Raw genomic sequence first — 15,632 nt, forward strand, 5'->3', positions numbered from 1 at the left:
GGCGATCCTTGGTTGTCGAGGTTTTCTGCCTGGGTGGGGGATGAGAAGGAACTGCGGCGCTTTTTCCCGCCTATTAACGGATCCACCAATCGAAAACGGCACCTTTTTCCAGTTTTTTATTATTCGCAGGGGTCTTGTTGGGGTCTGGGCTCCCTGCAGTTTCCTCATAACGCTAGTACGGCACTACACAGCAGAGGAACCTGTCACTTCTTGGGGAATACACTAACGGAAGTGTGAGCAGTTCGCGGAATTCCCCGATTCAAGCGTATGTACACACCTGTCGGACCCCTAACCGACAGTGGCTGCGGCGTACCCACGTTGTATTCCATTGTATGAAACATTTCTGCGGCCCGAATATTTCGACTGCCGCTCGCCCCCGAGTCGACGCAGCGCCGTTAGCCCGAGAGAGCTGCGAATACGACTTCACCTGGCAGCTCGCCCCCATCCAGACGCGCTTCATTTGCGGAACCTCAAGCCGGCTTTAGAACCGTTACATCAAGTGTCGGTATTGAGATTGGCGCATCTCACAGTTGTCGCTTAGGACACGCTACAGGAAGAGCCGCAATGGCTAATCACTGCATGGCGTCCGCGGATAATATCTCCGAGCAGGAGTTCGCCGGCTTGCTTACCAAGTACGATTCGTGTATCGAGATTATTTCCGAGGAAAAGGGGTGTGAGTGAGACTGGCTAGCCGGCTAGCCCCTGACCCATTCCATTGGCTCCAATCCCATCGTCTCTGACCTTGTCGCAAACAGCAAGAGGGAACGAGAAGACCTTGGCGGACTTGGATAGGTACCGTTATGAGGATGCCACGGCTGCCTTTGGGCGTGCAAAGCCTGAACGGCCAATGGAACTTGACGACGTGAAGACCCTCGTCAGCTGGAAGCTGTAAGTCGAACTGCCACGTTGAGCATCCACCCCCAGTCTCCTGGGCGCAAACGCCTTCCCTGGTGACATTATCGATGCATTTTACTTTACTTTGCTGCTGCCATATGTCACGAGCTCGTCTGACTGCTGTATAGTCGTCATGGGAAGTTTCGGCCGACTTTGATGAAGCTGGTATCATCAAACGACCCCGTCTTTGTGAAAGAGACTGTCCAAAACGCCCTCGACACGTACAAGAAGACGGCAGACGCACCGGCAGCCGTCGATATCTTGACTAAGCTGAAAGGAATTGGGCCAGCTACAGCCTCTCTCCTGCTCGCCGTGCATGATCCCCAGCATGTTATATTCTTCGCTGATGAGGCATACTATTGGCTGTGTTGTGGCGGGAAGAAGGACCCGATCAAGTACAATGCAAAGGAGTACAAAGCCCTCAATGAGCGTACTCGGGCGATCTGCAAGAGGCTTGGAGCCAAGGCAGTGGATGTGGAGCGAGTAGCCTTCGTCATGCTGCGGCAAGAAGATGCAACTGGTCCGCAACAGACCAAGGGTAAGCGCGAAAAAGTGGAATCCGGCGGCGCTATTGAGAAGCCAAAAGCTGGGCCGGCAAAGAGGAAGGTCAATTCCGATGACGCCGAGGGCAAAGCCCCTCTGAGGCGGTCGAAACGGCGGGCGAATGAGGCTTGATTGGGAGACTGAAACCTGGTCAAGGAAAGTGCTCTACTAGAGGTACATGCAGTACGGTACAATCTGGAAGGCCGGAATGATCAGCGATGCATTGTCACAGTCACATGCATTCGGAGGTTATTATCAGCCCTGGGAAACACAAGCCGTGAGACCCTGGTCTGGCATTAGAAAGACCCGGTGCGGACATTGAAATTCGCCTACCCTTGCCGACAATCTCCCTATTGGCCACGGACCAGGCCTCTTCACGCCGACTTCTGGGCCGGCCTTGCGGCCCGCAGGCGCGGGTTCGTCAATGCCATCCCGCCAAGCCAAAATCTCAATTGTCTCTTTTCTGTACACTATCAAGCACCACCCGTGTTGTAGAGTTTTACAGATGGGTGAAGATGACTTGCTGTACATATTCATGTGGGTTATGCCACCTGGGAAGTTCATTAATGTGGCAATATGTGCAACTATTATACATTCGGTGAGGAATACCGTAAGTATGACCCTGCTTCAAAGACGCAGTTCCCTTTTATACGTTTTCATACGCTCCTTATCCCTGGGGCCTCTTCAGGAGATTCCCAACATCGAGCCTTGTACACCTTGTCTCTCTGCACCTTGTCTCTGCACCTTGTCTCCTTCATCTCTCTTATCGACGAAGGATCGATTCCACTTTATTTGCCAAAAGGCCTATCAATATGCTCATAACTCCACCACTCTCCCCACTGGTTGGGGCCAGAGACGTTCCCCAGGTGCGAGATGCGAAGCCGTGTAAGATGGAGTTTTTCTCACGGCATGAGGCCATATCTCTGCAGCCGCGATTCGCTAAGATCAAGAGGGATCTTGTCTCCGGGCACACCTCTGCGATCACCGCATCATGGAAACGGCTGTTGCGGGAGCTGAGGAAGGAGATCGATCTGATATCTTCCAAAGGCTCTGAAGTCATACCCACCATCGACTTCGCAGACATCGATAAATCCGCATGTGCCGAGGACTTCTCCCGCCGCCTTCGGAGGCGGGGCGTTGGCGTCATCCGCAAGGTTGTCCCGCGAGAAACAGCCGTCGCCTGGAAGCAGGAGACCCTCCGCTACCTGTCCGAGAACCCGCACACCAAATCCTCGCCGCCCAACGCCCCCGAACTCTACGAGCTGTACTGGAGCCCCGCCCAGATCAAGGCCCGCGCCCATCCCAACGTCTTCGCCGCCCAGAGGTTCGCCATGAGCCACTGGAAGTCCAGCGACCCGTCCGCCGCCGTGGCGACGCCCTTCCCCGTCGCGTACGCGGACCGGATCCGGATCCGGAGGCCGGGGAATTCCGCGCCGCCGACCTCCGCCCACGCCGGCGGCGGCAGCGTGGAGCGGTGGGAGCCGGACGGGTACGGGCGTGCGGGCACGTACGCCAAGATCTTCGACGGCGAGTGGGAGGAGTACGACCCCTGGGACGGCGCCGCGCGGGTCGGCGTCACCAGCGACCTGTACAACGGCGCGAGCAGCTGCAGCGTGTTCCGCATGTTCGAGGGGTGGCTCGCCATGAGCAGCATCGCGCCCAGGGAGGGGGGTCTGCTGTTCTGCCCGACGCTGCAGGCCGCGACGGCCTACTTCCTTCTCCGGCCCTTCTTCTCGCCAAAGTCGCCGCCCGAGACCGCCGGCCGGGGCTTCCTCGACGCGGCCAACTGGACCCTGGACTCGCCGCAGAACAGCATCCTGCACGGCGCCCTGCCGAGCTACGTGCAGGAGCTCAACGACCAGCTGCACCCGCACCTGCAGCTGGGCCGCAGCCTCGTCCGGGCTCCCGCCCTGCGGCCGGGGGACTACCTCGTCTGGCACCCGGACCTGGCCCACGCCGCCGACGGCCTGCACGAGGGCGCGCTGGACAGCGCCGCCATGTACGTGCCGGCTTGCCCGCTGACGCAGACCAGCGCGCTGTACCTCTGCCGCCAGAGGAAGGCGTTCCTGCTCGGCCGCCCGGGCCCCGACTTCGGCTCCGGCCGCGGCGAGAGCGACCACGCGGGGCGCCCCGGGGTGCAGGAGGTGAACGAGGCAGGCGGCGAGGACGGACTGCGCGCCATGGGCTTGCTGCCGTGGGACGAGGACGAGGCTGGGTCTGGGGCTGAGAGGGCGGTGCTAGCTATGGCAAATGGGATCCTGTTTCCGGATCGGTACAGCATGATATAGAGGGAGCGGGCGCGGTGATCAGCGTGGGCCGTGAGGGGCTGAAGTTTTGGATTTATCGATGTGTGTCGGCGTTGGGAAACGGAAGGCGGTGCTGAGGCGCCCTTCCCCTGGGTACGGCGGACTACATCACAATAGAAGCATAGGTATACTTGCAATTCGGGTTTATAGAGGGTTTATAGAGAGCACACAGCAATGTTAATGCTTTTTAACAATCATGGCGCGAAGACACCCAACAAATGCTTTGTAAACCCTCCCCATCCATACCTGCCGAGATGCCGTTCGCCATAAATCCTGTAACGACAAAACCGCGAGACGTTGCACTTCAACTCTCGGCTTTCTTCTTTATTCCTCTCTTTTCTTCCATCACAACCCAACCACTCATTCGTTCGCTATCCGAACCGGTAGCCTTGGGGCTAGAGCGGGCCAAAAAACGGTACCACACTACACTGCCAGAGGTAACGAGAGTGCATCGGAAACGCTTATCTCTCCTTCTTGGTAGCATCATCCTTCTGCGTGGCCGCGTACTTGTCACTGAGAGCATCGTACTCCTTGTGCAAGCCGGCGGCCTGCTTCTTGAGGGTCTCGAGGTCTTCGTCCTTCTGGGCGAGCGCCTTCTTCAGGCGCGCGATCTCGCCCGGCTCACCGGCGGCGGCGAGCTTCTCGCTCTGCTTGGTGTCCTTGTCGGTGCCCTCGTACTGCTTCACCTTCTCCTCGAGGCGGAGCACCTCGAGGATCATGATGTAGGTCCGGTTCAGGATCAGCGACAGGAAGAGCGTGAAGCCGCAGAGGTACATGTTGCGCTGCGAGTAGAACTTGCGAGCCTGGACCTCGAGGCGTTCGTGGCCCATGATGGAAGCCCTGCTGGTCGTTGGCTGGTTAGTCTCTGCACAATTTGGATCTCCCTTTCCTTTTTGGCAGGGATTGATGGGCGAACTCGGAGGGACCAAAAGATGCTTCAAGAGACAACGTACCCATTATGGCCACTGGCCTCGGTAGCTGCCGCAAGTTCGATCTGAACTCGGTAGACGCGGTTAACGCTATCGATGAAGAGAATCAGGATGAAGATGAAGGTAATCTTCAGGCCGTATTGTAGTTTGGCTATGACCGGGTTCTCGGAAATGAACCTGTTTCGAACTTGTCAGCTATGAGGCGGGGCAGGAGGGCTATGCGGGAATGAAGCTCGTACGTGAACATCCTCCTTCGGATGGTGAAGGGCAGAGGGATAATTAGAAGCATGAAGACGGCCATCTCTGCTACCAGAAGCAGGAAGACCTAAAAATCAATGGGTCAGCCCTTATCACGAGAAACCCAAGGCCATACTCTCGCTGGGAAGACGGCCGCGGTTGGGCAAGGTCGTGGCATACCAAGGTGTAGTAGAGCGTCATCTTGAGCTGTCAGGGTGGTTTCAGCTGGGGAACAAGGCGCGTTACGTCGACGAGAGCTCCAGTGCACGAGGATAAAGGAGAGCTCTGGGAAATAGAGGTCGTCGGAGCTACTGAGTTGAACGAGGAAAGCCGCGAGTATTTTAAAGCACGGGAGGAGAAGTTGACCTGGCTGCAGAAAAACAATGTGGCCTGTAGGTAATTGCCTGACGCAAAAGAGCTTCGTCACTCCTCAGCTTCTTGCTGGCTGATAGCGGACCGGGGTCCAAATCAACAACGTCATCCTGTGGCTGGAAAAAAGTGTGGCTTGACTTTAAGCTCATGCACGGCCCATTTTTATGTTTGAGATCCATTTCTTGTGAGATGGACGCTACTGTAAGTATGTAGGTAGGTACGTACATACCTACGTAGAAGTACCATCTAAAAAGGATCGATCTCTATAGATTGGCCGATTCTTCGTTGCAAAGAGAGTGGCCAACTTGCAAACTCTGCCCGGCGCTTCCAGACTTATGCCCATAAGTCTCAGTGCATGTAGACAAAAGAGAAAATGGCGTCTCGGATAGTCGGGGTGTCAATACCATTTTCGACACGTATTAGCTGCCATATTTCATTACCTGAATGTCTACGTCGTACGGATGTAATAAAGAGGATTGCTGCTGCAGGATTCGCCGCGTCAGTAGAGACAAAGAATGGAAGCAACCCTCTGCAAGGATCATGTCAAAGAGACGATTTAGCAAGGGGAATAACTGCGGGGACTAGGCGGTGCAAATTGGATGTGCTGATTTTCGCCTTCTGGCCACATCTCAACTTCGGACGGAGCCTCCAAAATCGACAGGCATTCGCCCCAATGATCACATAATATTCCGATAGCAATAACTTTTCAACTCAAGTGGTTCGATAGAAAAGGCCACTTGGACACTTTCCTGTCTTGTAAAAACTTGCCGATATTCCTTCATTAATCGCGTTTTCCCGAGTCTTGACCTTTCCATTTCCTTCCTCCGGAATATCCTGGGCTGCATCTGTATTATCAAGCAAGACTCGATCGACGATCACTAAGACCCGCAGGACTTCTGCAGGCGATTTTAGCCATATTACTGAGGGGCCGTGAACATCCAACCAGCTCCCCCACGGCTCACAGACCCGGTCATTGGAAACAACTCTGAACGCTCCGTGGTAGATCAGGAACTGCCGAGTTCATCCGCAATCTGGCATCTTCTGCTTCATATTATAAGGTCGGAAACCACTCCGATCACTGGAGCCATGAAGTCGGCCTCGCAATTGTTCTACCTCTCCCTCTTCGCGCTCTGGGGACCACATATCCAATGTCAGAATCCACAGAGCTCTCAAGATGCTTGCGCGGTATGCTCTCGCAGACACCTTCTCCATTCTTTTGCTTCTTTCGTGTGGTCGTTCCATAGCCACCTGTCTGGCCGAAACTACTGCCTCTGAATACCGAGTCGTGTCATCTAATAGGGCCTCGTTCCAGATATCTCCCAAGGCCATCGTCAGCGACGCATGTGCCTCCTATTCCACGCTCGAGCGGCTCAACCATAACGTCAAACCCGCAGTTGACGACCTAACCCGAGATACCGACTTCTTCTCCCACTACCGCCTGAACCTGTTCAACAAGAAATGCCCCTTCTGGAACGACGAGAATGGCATGTGTGGCAACATTGCCTGCGCCGTGGAGACGCTGGACAATGAAGAGGACATCCCCGAGGTCTGGCGAGCTAGGGAGCTAGGAAAACTGGAGGGCCCCCTGGCGAAACATCCCGGGAGGAAGGCGCAGAAGGAGGAACCACGACGGCCACTCCGAGGCGGCTTGGGCGAAGACGTTGGCGAGAGCTGCGTCGTAGAATACGACGACGAGTGCGACGAGAGGGATTATTGTGTGCCAGAGGATGAGAGTGCCGCCTCCAAGGGAGACTACGTCAGCCTCCTCCGGAATCCGGAGAGGTTCACTGGCTATGCCGGCGACGGCGCGAAGCAGGTGTGGGACGCTATATACCGGGAGAACTGCTTCCAAAAGAGTTCCTTCCCCCATTCGGCATCCCTCGGTAGCAGGACACAGGCAGAGGGCCCCGCGGCGATGGATATCAAAGCCGTTATAGAAGCTGCCGGGCGGCAGCAGGCCCTCGAGGAGAAGCGACAGCAGAATCCGCTGACCCCGTTTGTCGCGAAGACCGGCTTCGAACATGAGGACGAGTGTTTGGAAAAGCGGGTGTTCTACCGCGTCATTTCGGGAATGCACGCGAGCATCTCAACCCACCTGTGTTGGGACTTCCTGAACCAGACCACCGGCCAGTGGCAACCAAATGTGGACTGTTACATCAATCGCCTGCACGCTTTCCCCGAGCGCATCAGCAACCTGTATTTCAACTACGCCCTCCTCACTCGCGCGATCGCCAAACTCGGCCCCCACCTATCGCAGGAGAACCTCTACACCTTCTGCACGGGCGATGCAGAGCAAGATGCAGAGACGCGAGCCAAGGTCCTCACCGTCATCGAGAAAGCCTCGAGCGTTCCCCAGATCTTCGACGAAAGCCTGATGTTCAAGAACGGCGAGGGCCCATCACTGAGAGACGACTTTAGGAACCGCTTCCGCAATGTGAGCCGTCTGATGGACTGTGTTGGTTGCGACAAGTGCAGGCTCTGGGGCAAGGTCCAGACCGCCGGATATGGAACCGCGCTCAAAGTTCTGTTCGAGTTCGACAACAACAGCCCCGAAATCTCAGTCCTTAAGCGAACGGAGCTGGTGGCCCTGTTCAACACGTACGCACGGCTGAGCAGCAGTCTGAGCGCAATTCAGCAGTTCAGAATTATGGTGGAAGAGAAAGAGCAAGCAGACAAGGTGGAGGAGCACCTTAGGGACTCGGAGAAGAGGAATGTTATCCCCGACCGAGCCAAGAAACCGCATCACGTCATTGTCTCTCATCGGCCTGAGCCCGACTCCGGAACTTTTCAAGGAGACGACGATGGAGATGAGAGCGAGCTACCTAAGAACCGCGAAAGGACGGTGAAGGAGGACTTTGACGACGAACTCGCCCGGGTCATGAGGGCAGTCAAGCTGGTCTTCAAGAGCTGGGCCTCATTCCCGGGGACACTGTAAGTTTTTCCCGTTTAGAAGCACGGGGGCCTCAATGCTAACAGAATCCGTAGATACCACATAGTCACATCTGAATCGAAGCGGTTCTGGCAGTACTACATTGGCCTGCCCGTATCACCGCGGACCTGGAAGATTGAGCGACCTAATTTAGATGAGCTCTAGGAGAAGCTGCTGTATTTTGTATGCGACTTGTTCACAGTAGAGGTCCATTTGCATTGCATCAGGCCCTCGTCCACGGTGGAAATGGGTGGTCTATCGGCGTTGGGGCAATATTTGACAGGACCGGGCGTTGAAAAGGGATGGAGGATGGGCGTATTGGAGGATCGAGCGCGGCCTCTCTACGTCGCCCCGGCTTCAACGCCCCCATTGATCCGTATATATACGTATAAGTACATACATGGGTATATTCCCCGTACAAATCTTTGCATAGACAGCATGCATGATATCAGGCACTACATGCATGTCGTCGCCGAGCGTCCAGCCTCAGATGCCGAATATATCCCCAGGCATCCTTGACTTTACCCTCTTTCCTCTCTCGGGGAGCGAGATGTGTGTGACAACATTTCCGATCTTGGCCTTGATGCCGTCAACGGAGATTTCAGCATCACTGACGGCCGCGGCATACTCCGGGGCCCCCGCCAACTCGGCCGTCAGGCTGCGCAGCTCGTCGTCCGGCTCCACAAACGACCAGGCAATGGAGACGTGGAAGGCGTCACCGACGCTCGCATCGTCACCCTCCCCCCGGCGGTCCTCCTCCTCCCCCGCCCACTGGTACAGCTCTGGCTGGTTGAACGCCCTCACTGCGGCGTTGCACTTCCGCAGCAGCCGCGTCAGCCGCGGATTGGGCCCGTCGTTGTTGCCGTCATTTTTATCGTTGTCTGCGTCGAGGCGGTCTCCGGTTCTTCTTGCGGCGCCGTGATCACGGACTCTCAGCACCAGGAACGAGCGCCTCGACGCGGGCGTCCGGTGCCACTCCAGGCCGCTGGTCCGGAGCCGGAACGGCGGCTGGACGCCGCAGGAGCTGATCTCGGCGGTGATGCGGGTCAGGAAGGCGGCCTTGTCCGGGGTGGGGAGGACGAAGGGGCGGGAGAGGCTGATGTGCAGGGGCTGCGGGGCGCCTAGGTCGCTGGTCAGGAAGGTGGTGAGCTGGGCGGCGTCGCCGAGGCGGCGCTGCAGGGCGGCGAGCAGGGCGGCCAGGAGGGAGTGCTCGGCGGCGGAGGGGTGCCATTCAACGTACAGGTGGCTGGGCCAGTTGCCGGCTACGTGGGGGATCTGGCGCGTCCTGCCCTGGTGCAAGCTAGGGTCGTCGGTGGGGGCCTGGCGGACGGTGGAGGCGTAGAGGTCGTGGAATGATGCCGGGAGCGGGGGTAGGGCCACAGCCACGTCTGGTTGGATTTCCGTCTTGGGTTTCTTGGCCGGCGGAGGCAGGGCCTCTTCCGACTCGGAAGAGGAATCGGAGGTGTAATCGACCAATGCCATAGTGAGGGGCGTTTATAGTTCCCTGCTAGTATCGATCATTTACAATTAGGTAGCTTGGGAGTAGGTACCAGTGTCAGCCCTATCGAGCTTATGCACACTGGGTGTCCTAGTGGGGATCCGCTGCTAGTTTGAGGTGATAAAGTTCTGCAGGGACTAGTCGGATCAGGTGCTTTCCAGGATGATTGGACGGGACCTGCACAGGTACGTACCGACCTCACTCTTGTTCATCTGTACCTGGGCATCTCCAATAGCTGTTACCTACCGTGCCTACCTATCTACCTGGGTGGGCCAACCATTTTCTTCTCTACAATGGCTTGGGCTTCCTTGTATTTCCTACCTTTGATTGATTTTGTCCTCCAATTTTTCCACATAAAACCACAAGATCTACACTACATGGAGACTGGAGACCAAGCTTCTGGTCCAGTTCTGGCTGAATGCCCAGGCTTGCGATGACGTAGGTGGGGCTGTCAGGACCGCAGGGGCCGAGAAATGTTACCCCTCCACCTGAGTACCTCTCTCTTGGCAATCGATGTGTGACTCGGGGGTTGAGAGCTGTGAGGAGCCTATTTGTTCAGGCAAGCTTTCATGATAATGATGTTTCTCAATACTTATTAGGTCTATGATACCTACATGGGCAAAGTGCCAGTGCTATGGTGTGGTGCATACTATGGATTTGGGGTGTTAGGTAGGTACCCGTAAGGAAGCATAGGTATTTCAAGCCGTGTGCCCTCACTCTCAATCTCACCCTCCCTCACCTTCGCCTTCCATCTCTGATCTTCTCTCTTTTTTGCCGACCAAACTTCAACCCCGCAACCACATTCACCTTCAATCAACCCAAAGTAACCGTGAATGAGGCTAAGGCGTGAGAATGGATGACCTCGACGACGACGTTGATAACAAGCAGTGGGTAAGTTTTGAGCTTGGCTCATGTGTTCCTTTTCCCGTTAAAAGAACCCCTCTATTACCCCCATCCTTGGCTGCATGGCGCGGCGTGTGGATATTGATCTGCCATTGCATCGATCCCTCACGCCCCTGCAAGTTCCACAGGTGTGAAAAGTTCATACATCATGGTCCAAGTGCGCCAGGAGCTGCCAACCGGTTAATCGGTCCCTGGCCGGTTTCTGGCGCCGTATCCTGCTTCTTTCCGGGTCTCTGCCTGATCAAACCCCCACTTAGCTCCACCTGGCTGCCATCATCAAGAAGCTTTTTCTCCTGACACCCCTCCCCTCCCCTATCAACTCAGGACATGGGTGCAAATGACTCGCTGGGATAACTGGGCAGTGCTTGCGTCACCTTCCCAGCTATCCGGTGCTGGTCAAATAAATAACATGATGCCGAATAAAAAGACGAGGCAATGGCTGATGAACCACTTTCTTTTAACAACTACAGGCAAGAAGATACATTCTTGATCCCCTCACTTGTCCAGAACCAAATCAGGAGTGCGGCCCCGGGAGCTCTTTTCGCAAGCCTCTTCAACGCGCCCATTCTATCCAGTCGAGGCCACCACCCCCTCGCCCCGATACCTTGAAGGACCCCCCAGCTTCTGCGGGCCCAACTCGTTCTAGCTTTCGCCAGGCTCCTCTCGTCGATAGAAGTGGCCACGCCGGAATATCTGACGAGTCTCACCAAGGTCGACCTCAACAGCGCAGGACATTAAGCAGGAGGAACAGTGCCAATAACAGTACACCCAAGCCTCTTTCGTACCCACCAAGATCAAGATTGAACCGTCGCCCGTCTATCCATACAGCAAATCTGCCAGAGACTAGGTGGAACCAAGGCACCATCCTCACCCGGACCAGCAGCGTTTCTTCGACCCACTCCAGCAAGAGCCCGGAGACTAGGTGGAACCAAAGTACTATCCTCACCCGGACCAGCAGCATTTCTTCGTCCCACGCTCCCAAGAGTCCAGAGGCTCCCATGGCTCCCATGGCTCCCATGGCTCCAAGTGCCGATACAGGGGCTGTAGCAGGGCCTACCGACGGCAACGGCCTTCGCCGTGCTGGTTCTCTCACTGCTCGATTTCCAGGCGACATGTCTCACCGGCCTTTGGACATGATCAAGAGAGAGCACAAGGCAGCCAATAGAGCGCCTCACCTACCCACGCGCCACCGGAAGCAGCCCAGTGACACCATTGACTCGCTAGATCTGAGCGGCCCGGCTCCAGTGGCATATCATCATGACGGCCCCTACGATGCTACCATGGCGTCTCGAAATACCAACAAGCTGCTCTCCCCTATCTCTGCTGTCGAGGGCACTAATAGGGAGGCCTTGAAGGCTACGCCCCAGGAATACATCCAGGACTCTCTTACGAAGCATGTACCGCTTCAGGGGACTGCCGTTGTGCCCCCAGGTATGAGGGACATGAGCGGCCGTGCTATGGATTATAAGGAGGGCGCAGACTTGATGCGCGAGCCAGATGCGCCGGGTGGTGCCTATAAGCGCTTTGACTTTATCGTAAGTTCGCCTTCTCCCGCGGAGCCTACGTGGCTACCAGTATATGATCTGACTAGCCTCGCAGCCCTACCATGCCGACGACTTGAAAGGCAAGGGTGAGCCATCCTTTACCATTGAGAAGGACAGTCGAGAGCAGAAAAATCAACTTCGAAAGCACAAGGCTTCCAATAATGCTGATGGCATGGCGTACGAGATGGAGCCTCGAAATACCCGCGACCACAAGGACAACAGAGCCAAGATTCGCCAACGAAGTATCAGCAACAGCTCACAGGGCCAGGCACAGCATGCCACCATGGCCATGGACCCAGATGGCTTCTCCACCAACCACGACGTTCGCAGAAGCAACACTACTGGCAAGAAACTTGCTGATGGCCTCAAGCGCCGGTTTGGCAGCTTGAGACGAAAGGATAAGTCCAGCCAGGCCGCTTAGGCCTCTCGAGGCTTGCCCATGTAGGTGCTTACGACTGGACGAGGTGTAACTTTGCTGGGCCAGACCATGGCTGCTATGGATTATAGTTTATCTTCCACTTACGTTCAGTACATACTTTCCCTCCCTTTTTTCTCTTTCAGTTGGGGGTCCTCGTTGAGCAGGTCTTCCCCTCACATGGAAGTATGAGGCAATGGTGTCCCTTGCATTATTACACCCTCGCTATGATAATGAGGCGGGGACATCAAGTTTTAAATGTCGAGAGTTCATGTATACATATAGACACGGGGGGCAATAAGGGATACCGGTTCGGTACATACAGGAATCCTGGGAGGGCAATGCTACAGGATCGGTAGCAGGACAAGGACAAGGCTTAACGTCGCCTGGCTAGGCCCTTGAATTATGGGAGAATAACAATGTGGCAATAGAACCCTGTTAGGTAAATATACTTTCGCCGATGACTGGTCCATGATGGAAGAGAAAACCGAGGGAGGGGGTGGTAAAAAAGAGTAGGCCAAGTTCAAACTCCTGACATCCTACAGAGGGCCACGGGCAAGTTGTTTACGGAGAACACCTTTCCCAAGCCCTCACGATCATATGTGGAGTGATCGTGAACTTTCCGACAGTACCACCAGAGACGAGAAGTCAAGCGAGGAGAGACAAGTTCATATTCAGCCTCGCTGTCACAAACTCTAGATTAGGCATCTACCCAAGGTAGACAGCAGATATCGCCCAAAGAATCATCTCGAATCATCTCCAGGGTACCCATACTCCAAATACAACCACAGCTCCATCCGCATGCCGGCCGGCCCCTACATCTCGTCCCCACTAAACTCGTCCTGAAAGACGGCCTTGACCAGCTGCTTCTTGTTGATCTTCCCCATGGCATTCCTCGGTATGTGGTCGACGATCTTCAAGACCTGCGGTATCTTGTAGTTGACCAGCCTCCCCTTCAGCGCCCTCCTCATGTCCATCGGCGTCCACTTGCCGTCCACCACGTTCTCTTGGTTGAGCACCACCACGGCGCCGACCTTCTGCCCCCACTTGCCCGACGGGACGGCCAGCACGGCCACCTCGCTGACCGGCGGCAGCGAGAGCATCTCCCTCTCCACCTCGAGCGCGGAGACCTTCTCGCCGCCCGACTTGATGATGTCCGCGCTCCGCCGCCCCAGGATGAAGTACATGTCCCCCCTTGTCCAGCCCTTCTGGCTGGGCGCCTCGCAGCGGCCCGCGCCGTCGACGCGCCGCCGCACCGCGACGTCGCCCGTCTTGAACCAGCTCGCGCCCCCGTCCTCGGCCGGGACGAACTCGTTGGCCGTGGCCTCGGGGTTGCGCCAGTACTCGGCGAACACGGTGGGGCCGCGCAGCTGGATCTCGCCGGCGCGCTCCCTGCCGGCGGCGTCGAGCTCCTCGCCCGGCGCGACGACGGCGCCCGTGTCGACGTCGACGAGGCGCACCTCGACTGAGGGCAGGGGCCAGCCCACCGAGCAGTCGACCCTGTCGGCGACGTCGAGCCCGCACGAGAGCGCCATGCCCACCTCGGTCATGCCGAACCGCTCGAGGAGGACGTTGCCGCTGCTCAGCTCCGTCCAGGCGCGCTTGACGGGCGTCGGGAGGGCGGCCGAGCCGGAGATGGCGAGGCGGAGGTTGGCGGGGCTGATGGCGGTGCGTGCTGCAGACTGCATATCCGGGGCTAGGTCCTTGTAGGTGCTCAGGAGGCGGGAGTAGACGGTTGGGACTACGGTGAAAAAGGTGATCTTTTCTCGCTGGACGAAGGCGGACTTGGACTGGGGATCGGGGCTCTGGTCCGGCGTTAGGAAGGGGGCCGCGAAGCGTCGCCACACGGCGTCGGCGTTGAAAGGAAAGAGAAACTCGACGGTGCTCCCGGCAAAGAGCGGCGCGATCACGGCATTGATGGTGCCGTGGATGTGGTGGAGCGGCAACACGTGGAGGAGATGGTCGGATGGCGAGTACTCCCATGCTTGCAGGAGTGAGCGAGCTTGGGCTGTTAAGGTGGCTTGTGGGATCAGGACTCCTTTCTGAGGGCGTTTGTTAGCGTGGAATTGGGGGGTGTCTGAGGGAGGGTAGTGGTGCTGGAGGCTCATACCGGTCTGTTCGTTGTGCCCGAGGTGTAAAGCATCATCCCAGTACTGCCGGGGTCTGCGTCTTCGAAGCCGACTTCCTCGTGGTCTGCCCCTCCCTGGTGCTTGAGCAGCTCGACATGGATGGGGTTACTGGCTAGTTCCGTCTCGATGACTTCCAGGGCCTTTGGCGTAAACTTGGCCGACGATAGCAGCATCGATGCTTCGCTGTGGTCCAATATGTACTGCAGCTCTGGCGCGGGGAATCCCGGAGACAGAGGTACGGCGATGGATCTCGCAGCAAGGATGGCGAGCAGTGTCACTAGATAGCCGTGACATCAGCCTCCGTTCCTCATCGGGGTCTTGGTCTGCTAATGCGCGTTCCAGCTTACCTACATAGTCGTAGCTGTTCTCTACTAGGAAGGCGATGCGCTCCCCGCTGATGTCGCTCTTGCCGGCCGCCTCGTGGAGGCGATCCCGGATCCTGCAGACGTCACCCAACAGTTCTCCATACTTGAACTTTCTCCCGCTGTTCGAATGCACCACGGCCGTTGAATGGGGGTCATGTCGAGAAATTGCCTCGAAGATGGGCAAGTGAGGCAGGGTGGAGGACAACCTCGGCAGAGACCCCATTGTCGACAGTCTAACAAAAGGTCGTCGATATGGCGACGGATTAAAGGGAGCAGCGAGTGATGTTGCGATAAGCCGGCGCAAAGCAGGGGTAAAGGACAAAGGGCAGGAAAGCATTGGGAAGGAAAGAGGGGGTCTATAAGAAAATATCCAGGTGTAACAGTACAGGGGGGTCTAGTTAATATCACGGACAAGTACCAGAGGCATCTTCATGCCGAGTCCGAGGCCGGCGCATCCCGTCTTGTCCAGGGAATACCGGTAAATTTGGAGGTTAACAGCCGGGCTTTCTTTTTTGTTGAGCTCGGGAGTTCGTTCGCCTTGCGTGGGGAAGTTCCATAGGGGCTACCG

The 15,632-nt window shown here is 56.6% G+C and overlaps 6 protein-coding genes across 6 annotated transcripts; 3 read left to right on the top strand and 3 right to left on the bottom strand.

The window, feature by feature from the left end:
* Positions 1-564: 564 nt before the first annotated feature.
* On the top strand, positions 565-3,725 carry QBC33DRAFT_451839 (uncharacterized protein; the record flags this gene model as incomplete). Its single annotated transcript, XM_060424626.1, has 4 exons — positions 565-673; positions 756-888; positions 1,023-1,541; positions 2,240-3,725. The coding sequence occupies 4 exons, from the start codon at positions 565-567 to the stop codon at positions 3,723-3,725; spliced, it is 2,247 nt and encodes a 748-aa protein (XP_060283224.1).
* Positions 3,726-3,752: 27 nt separating this feature from the next.
* QBC33DRAFT_538912 (B-cell receptor-associated protein 31-like-domain-containing protein) lies at positions 3,753-5,369 on the bottom strand. Its single transcript, XM_060427939.1, has 4 exons — positions 5,090-5,369; positions 4,912-4,997; positions 4,697-4,849; positions 3,753-4,583 (listed from the first exon to the last, which is right to left on the bottom strand). The coding sequence occupies exons 1-4, from the start codon at positions 5,108-5,110 to the stop codon at positions 4,205-4,207; spliced, it is 639 nt and encodes a 212-aa protein (XP_060283225.1). The 5' UTR covers positions 5,111-5,369; the 3' UTR covers positions 3,753-4,204.
* Positions 5,370-6,167: 798 nt separating this feature from the next.
* Positions 6,168-8,536, top strand: QBC33DRAFT_74278 (endoplasmic reticulum Oxidoreductin 1-domain-containing protein). The gene is made up of 3 exons (XM_060433026.1): positions 6,168-6,466; positions 6,594-8,212; positions 8,267-8,536. Exons 1-3 carry the CDS (start codon positions 6,368-6,370, stop codon positions 8,373-8,375), a joined length of 1,827 nt encoding a protein of 608 aa, XP_060283226.1. The 5' UTR covers positions 6,168-6,367; the 3' UTR covers positions 8,376-8,536.
* On the bottom strand, positions 8,398-9,977 carry QBC33DRAFT_538918 (U6 snRNA phosphodiesterase Usb1). The gene has a single exon (XM_060427940.1). The coding sequence runs from the start codon at positions 9,690-9,692 to the stop codon at positions 8,697-8,699; it is 996 nt and encodes a 331-aa protein (XP_060283227.1). The 5' UTR covers positions 9,693-9,977; the 3' UTR covers positions 8,398-8,696.
* Positions 9,978-11,609: 1,632 nt separating this feature from the next.
* On the top strand, positions 11,610-12,576 carry QBC33DRAFT_559149 (uncharacterized protein; the record flags this gene model as incomplete). Its single annotated transcript, XM_060429943.1, has 2 exons — positions 11,610-12,146; positions 12,211-12,576. The coding sequence occupies 2 exons, from the start codon at positions 11,610-11,612 to the stop codon at positions 12,574-12,576; spliced, it is 903 nt and encodes a 300-aa protein (XP_060283228.1).
* Positions 12,577-13,157: 581 nt separating this feature from the next.
* Positions 13,158-15,631, bottom strand: QBC33DRAFT_74307 (uncharacterized protein). The gene is made up of 4 exons (XM_060433027.1): positions 15,385-15,631; positions 15,047-15,270; positions 14,681-14,976; positions 13,158-14,612 (listed from the first exon to the last, which is right to left on the bottom strand). Exons 1-4 carry the CDS (start codon positions 15,399-15,401, stop codon positions 13,386-13,388), a joined length of 1,764 nt encoding a protein of 587 aa, XP_060283229.1. The 5' UTR covers positions 15,402-15,631; the 3' UTR covers positions 13,158-13,385.
* Position 15,632: the final 1 nt, after the last annotated feature.

This window comes from Phialemonium atrogriseum (genome assembly GCF_030411735.1).
Source record: "Phialemonium atrogriseum strain 8032-3 unplaced genomic scaffold QBC33scaffold_13, whole genome shotgun sequence".
NCBI classification, from domain to species: domain Eukaryota; kingdom Fungi; phylum Ascomycota; class Sordariomycetes; order Cephalothecales; family Cephalothecaceae; genus Phialemonium; species Phialemonium atrogriseum.

What these genes read in the sequence shown, in the direction of transcription:
- QBC33DRAFT_538912 (XM_060427939.1), bottom strand. Translation starts at nt 5,110, where the DNA reads ATGACGCTCTACTACACCTTG. An exon ending in TGACGCTCTACTACACCTTG is followed by an intron (nt 4,998 to 5,089) that starts GTATGCCACGAC and finishes ATTGATTTTTAG; the next exon opens with GTCTTCCTGCTTCTGGTAGC. An exon ending in ATCCGAAGGAGGATGTTCAC is followed by an intron (nt 4,850 to 4,911) that starts GTACGAGCTTCA and finishes AGTTCGAAACAG; the next exon opens with GTTCATTTCCGAGAACCCGG.
- QBC33DRAFT_74278 (XM_060433026.1), top strand. Translation starts at nt 6,368, where the DNA reads ATGAAGTCGGCCTCGCAATTGTTCTACCTCTCCCTCTTCGCGCTCTGG. An exon ending in GCTCTCAAGATGCTTGCGCG is followed by an intron (nt 6,467 to 6,593) that starts GTATGCTCTCGC and finishes GCCTCGTTCCAG; the next exon opens with ATATCTCCCAAGGCCATCGT. An exon ending in GCCTCATTCCCGGGGACACT is followed by an intron (nt 8,213 to 8,266) that starts GTAAGTTTTTCC and finishes CAGAATCCGTAG; the next exon opens with ATACCACATAGTCACATCTG.
- QBC33DRAFT_538918 (XM_060427940.1), bottom strand. Translation starts at nt 9,692, where the DNA reads ATGGCATTGGTCGATTACACCTCCGATTCCTCTTCCGAGTCGGAAGAG.
- QBC33DRAFT_74307 (XM_060433027.1), bottom strand. An exon ending in GAACAGCTACGACTATGTAG is followed by an intron (nt 14,977 to 15,046) that starts GTAAGCTGGAAC and finishes ACGGCTATCTAG; the next exon opens with TGACACTGCTCGCCATCCTT. An exon ending in CGGGCACAACGAACAGACCG is followed by an intron (nt 14,613 to 14,680) that starts GTATGAGCCTCC and finishes AAACGCCCTCAG; the next exon opens with AAAGGAGTCCTGATCCCACA.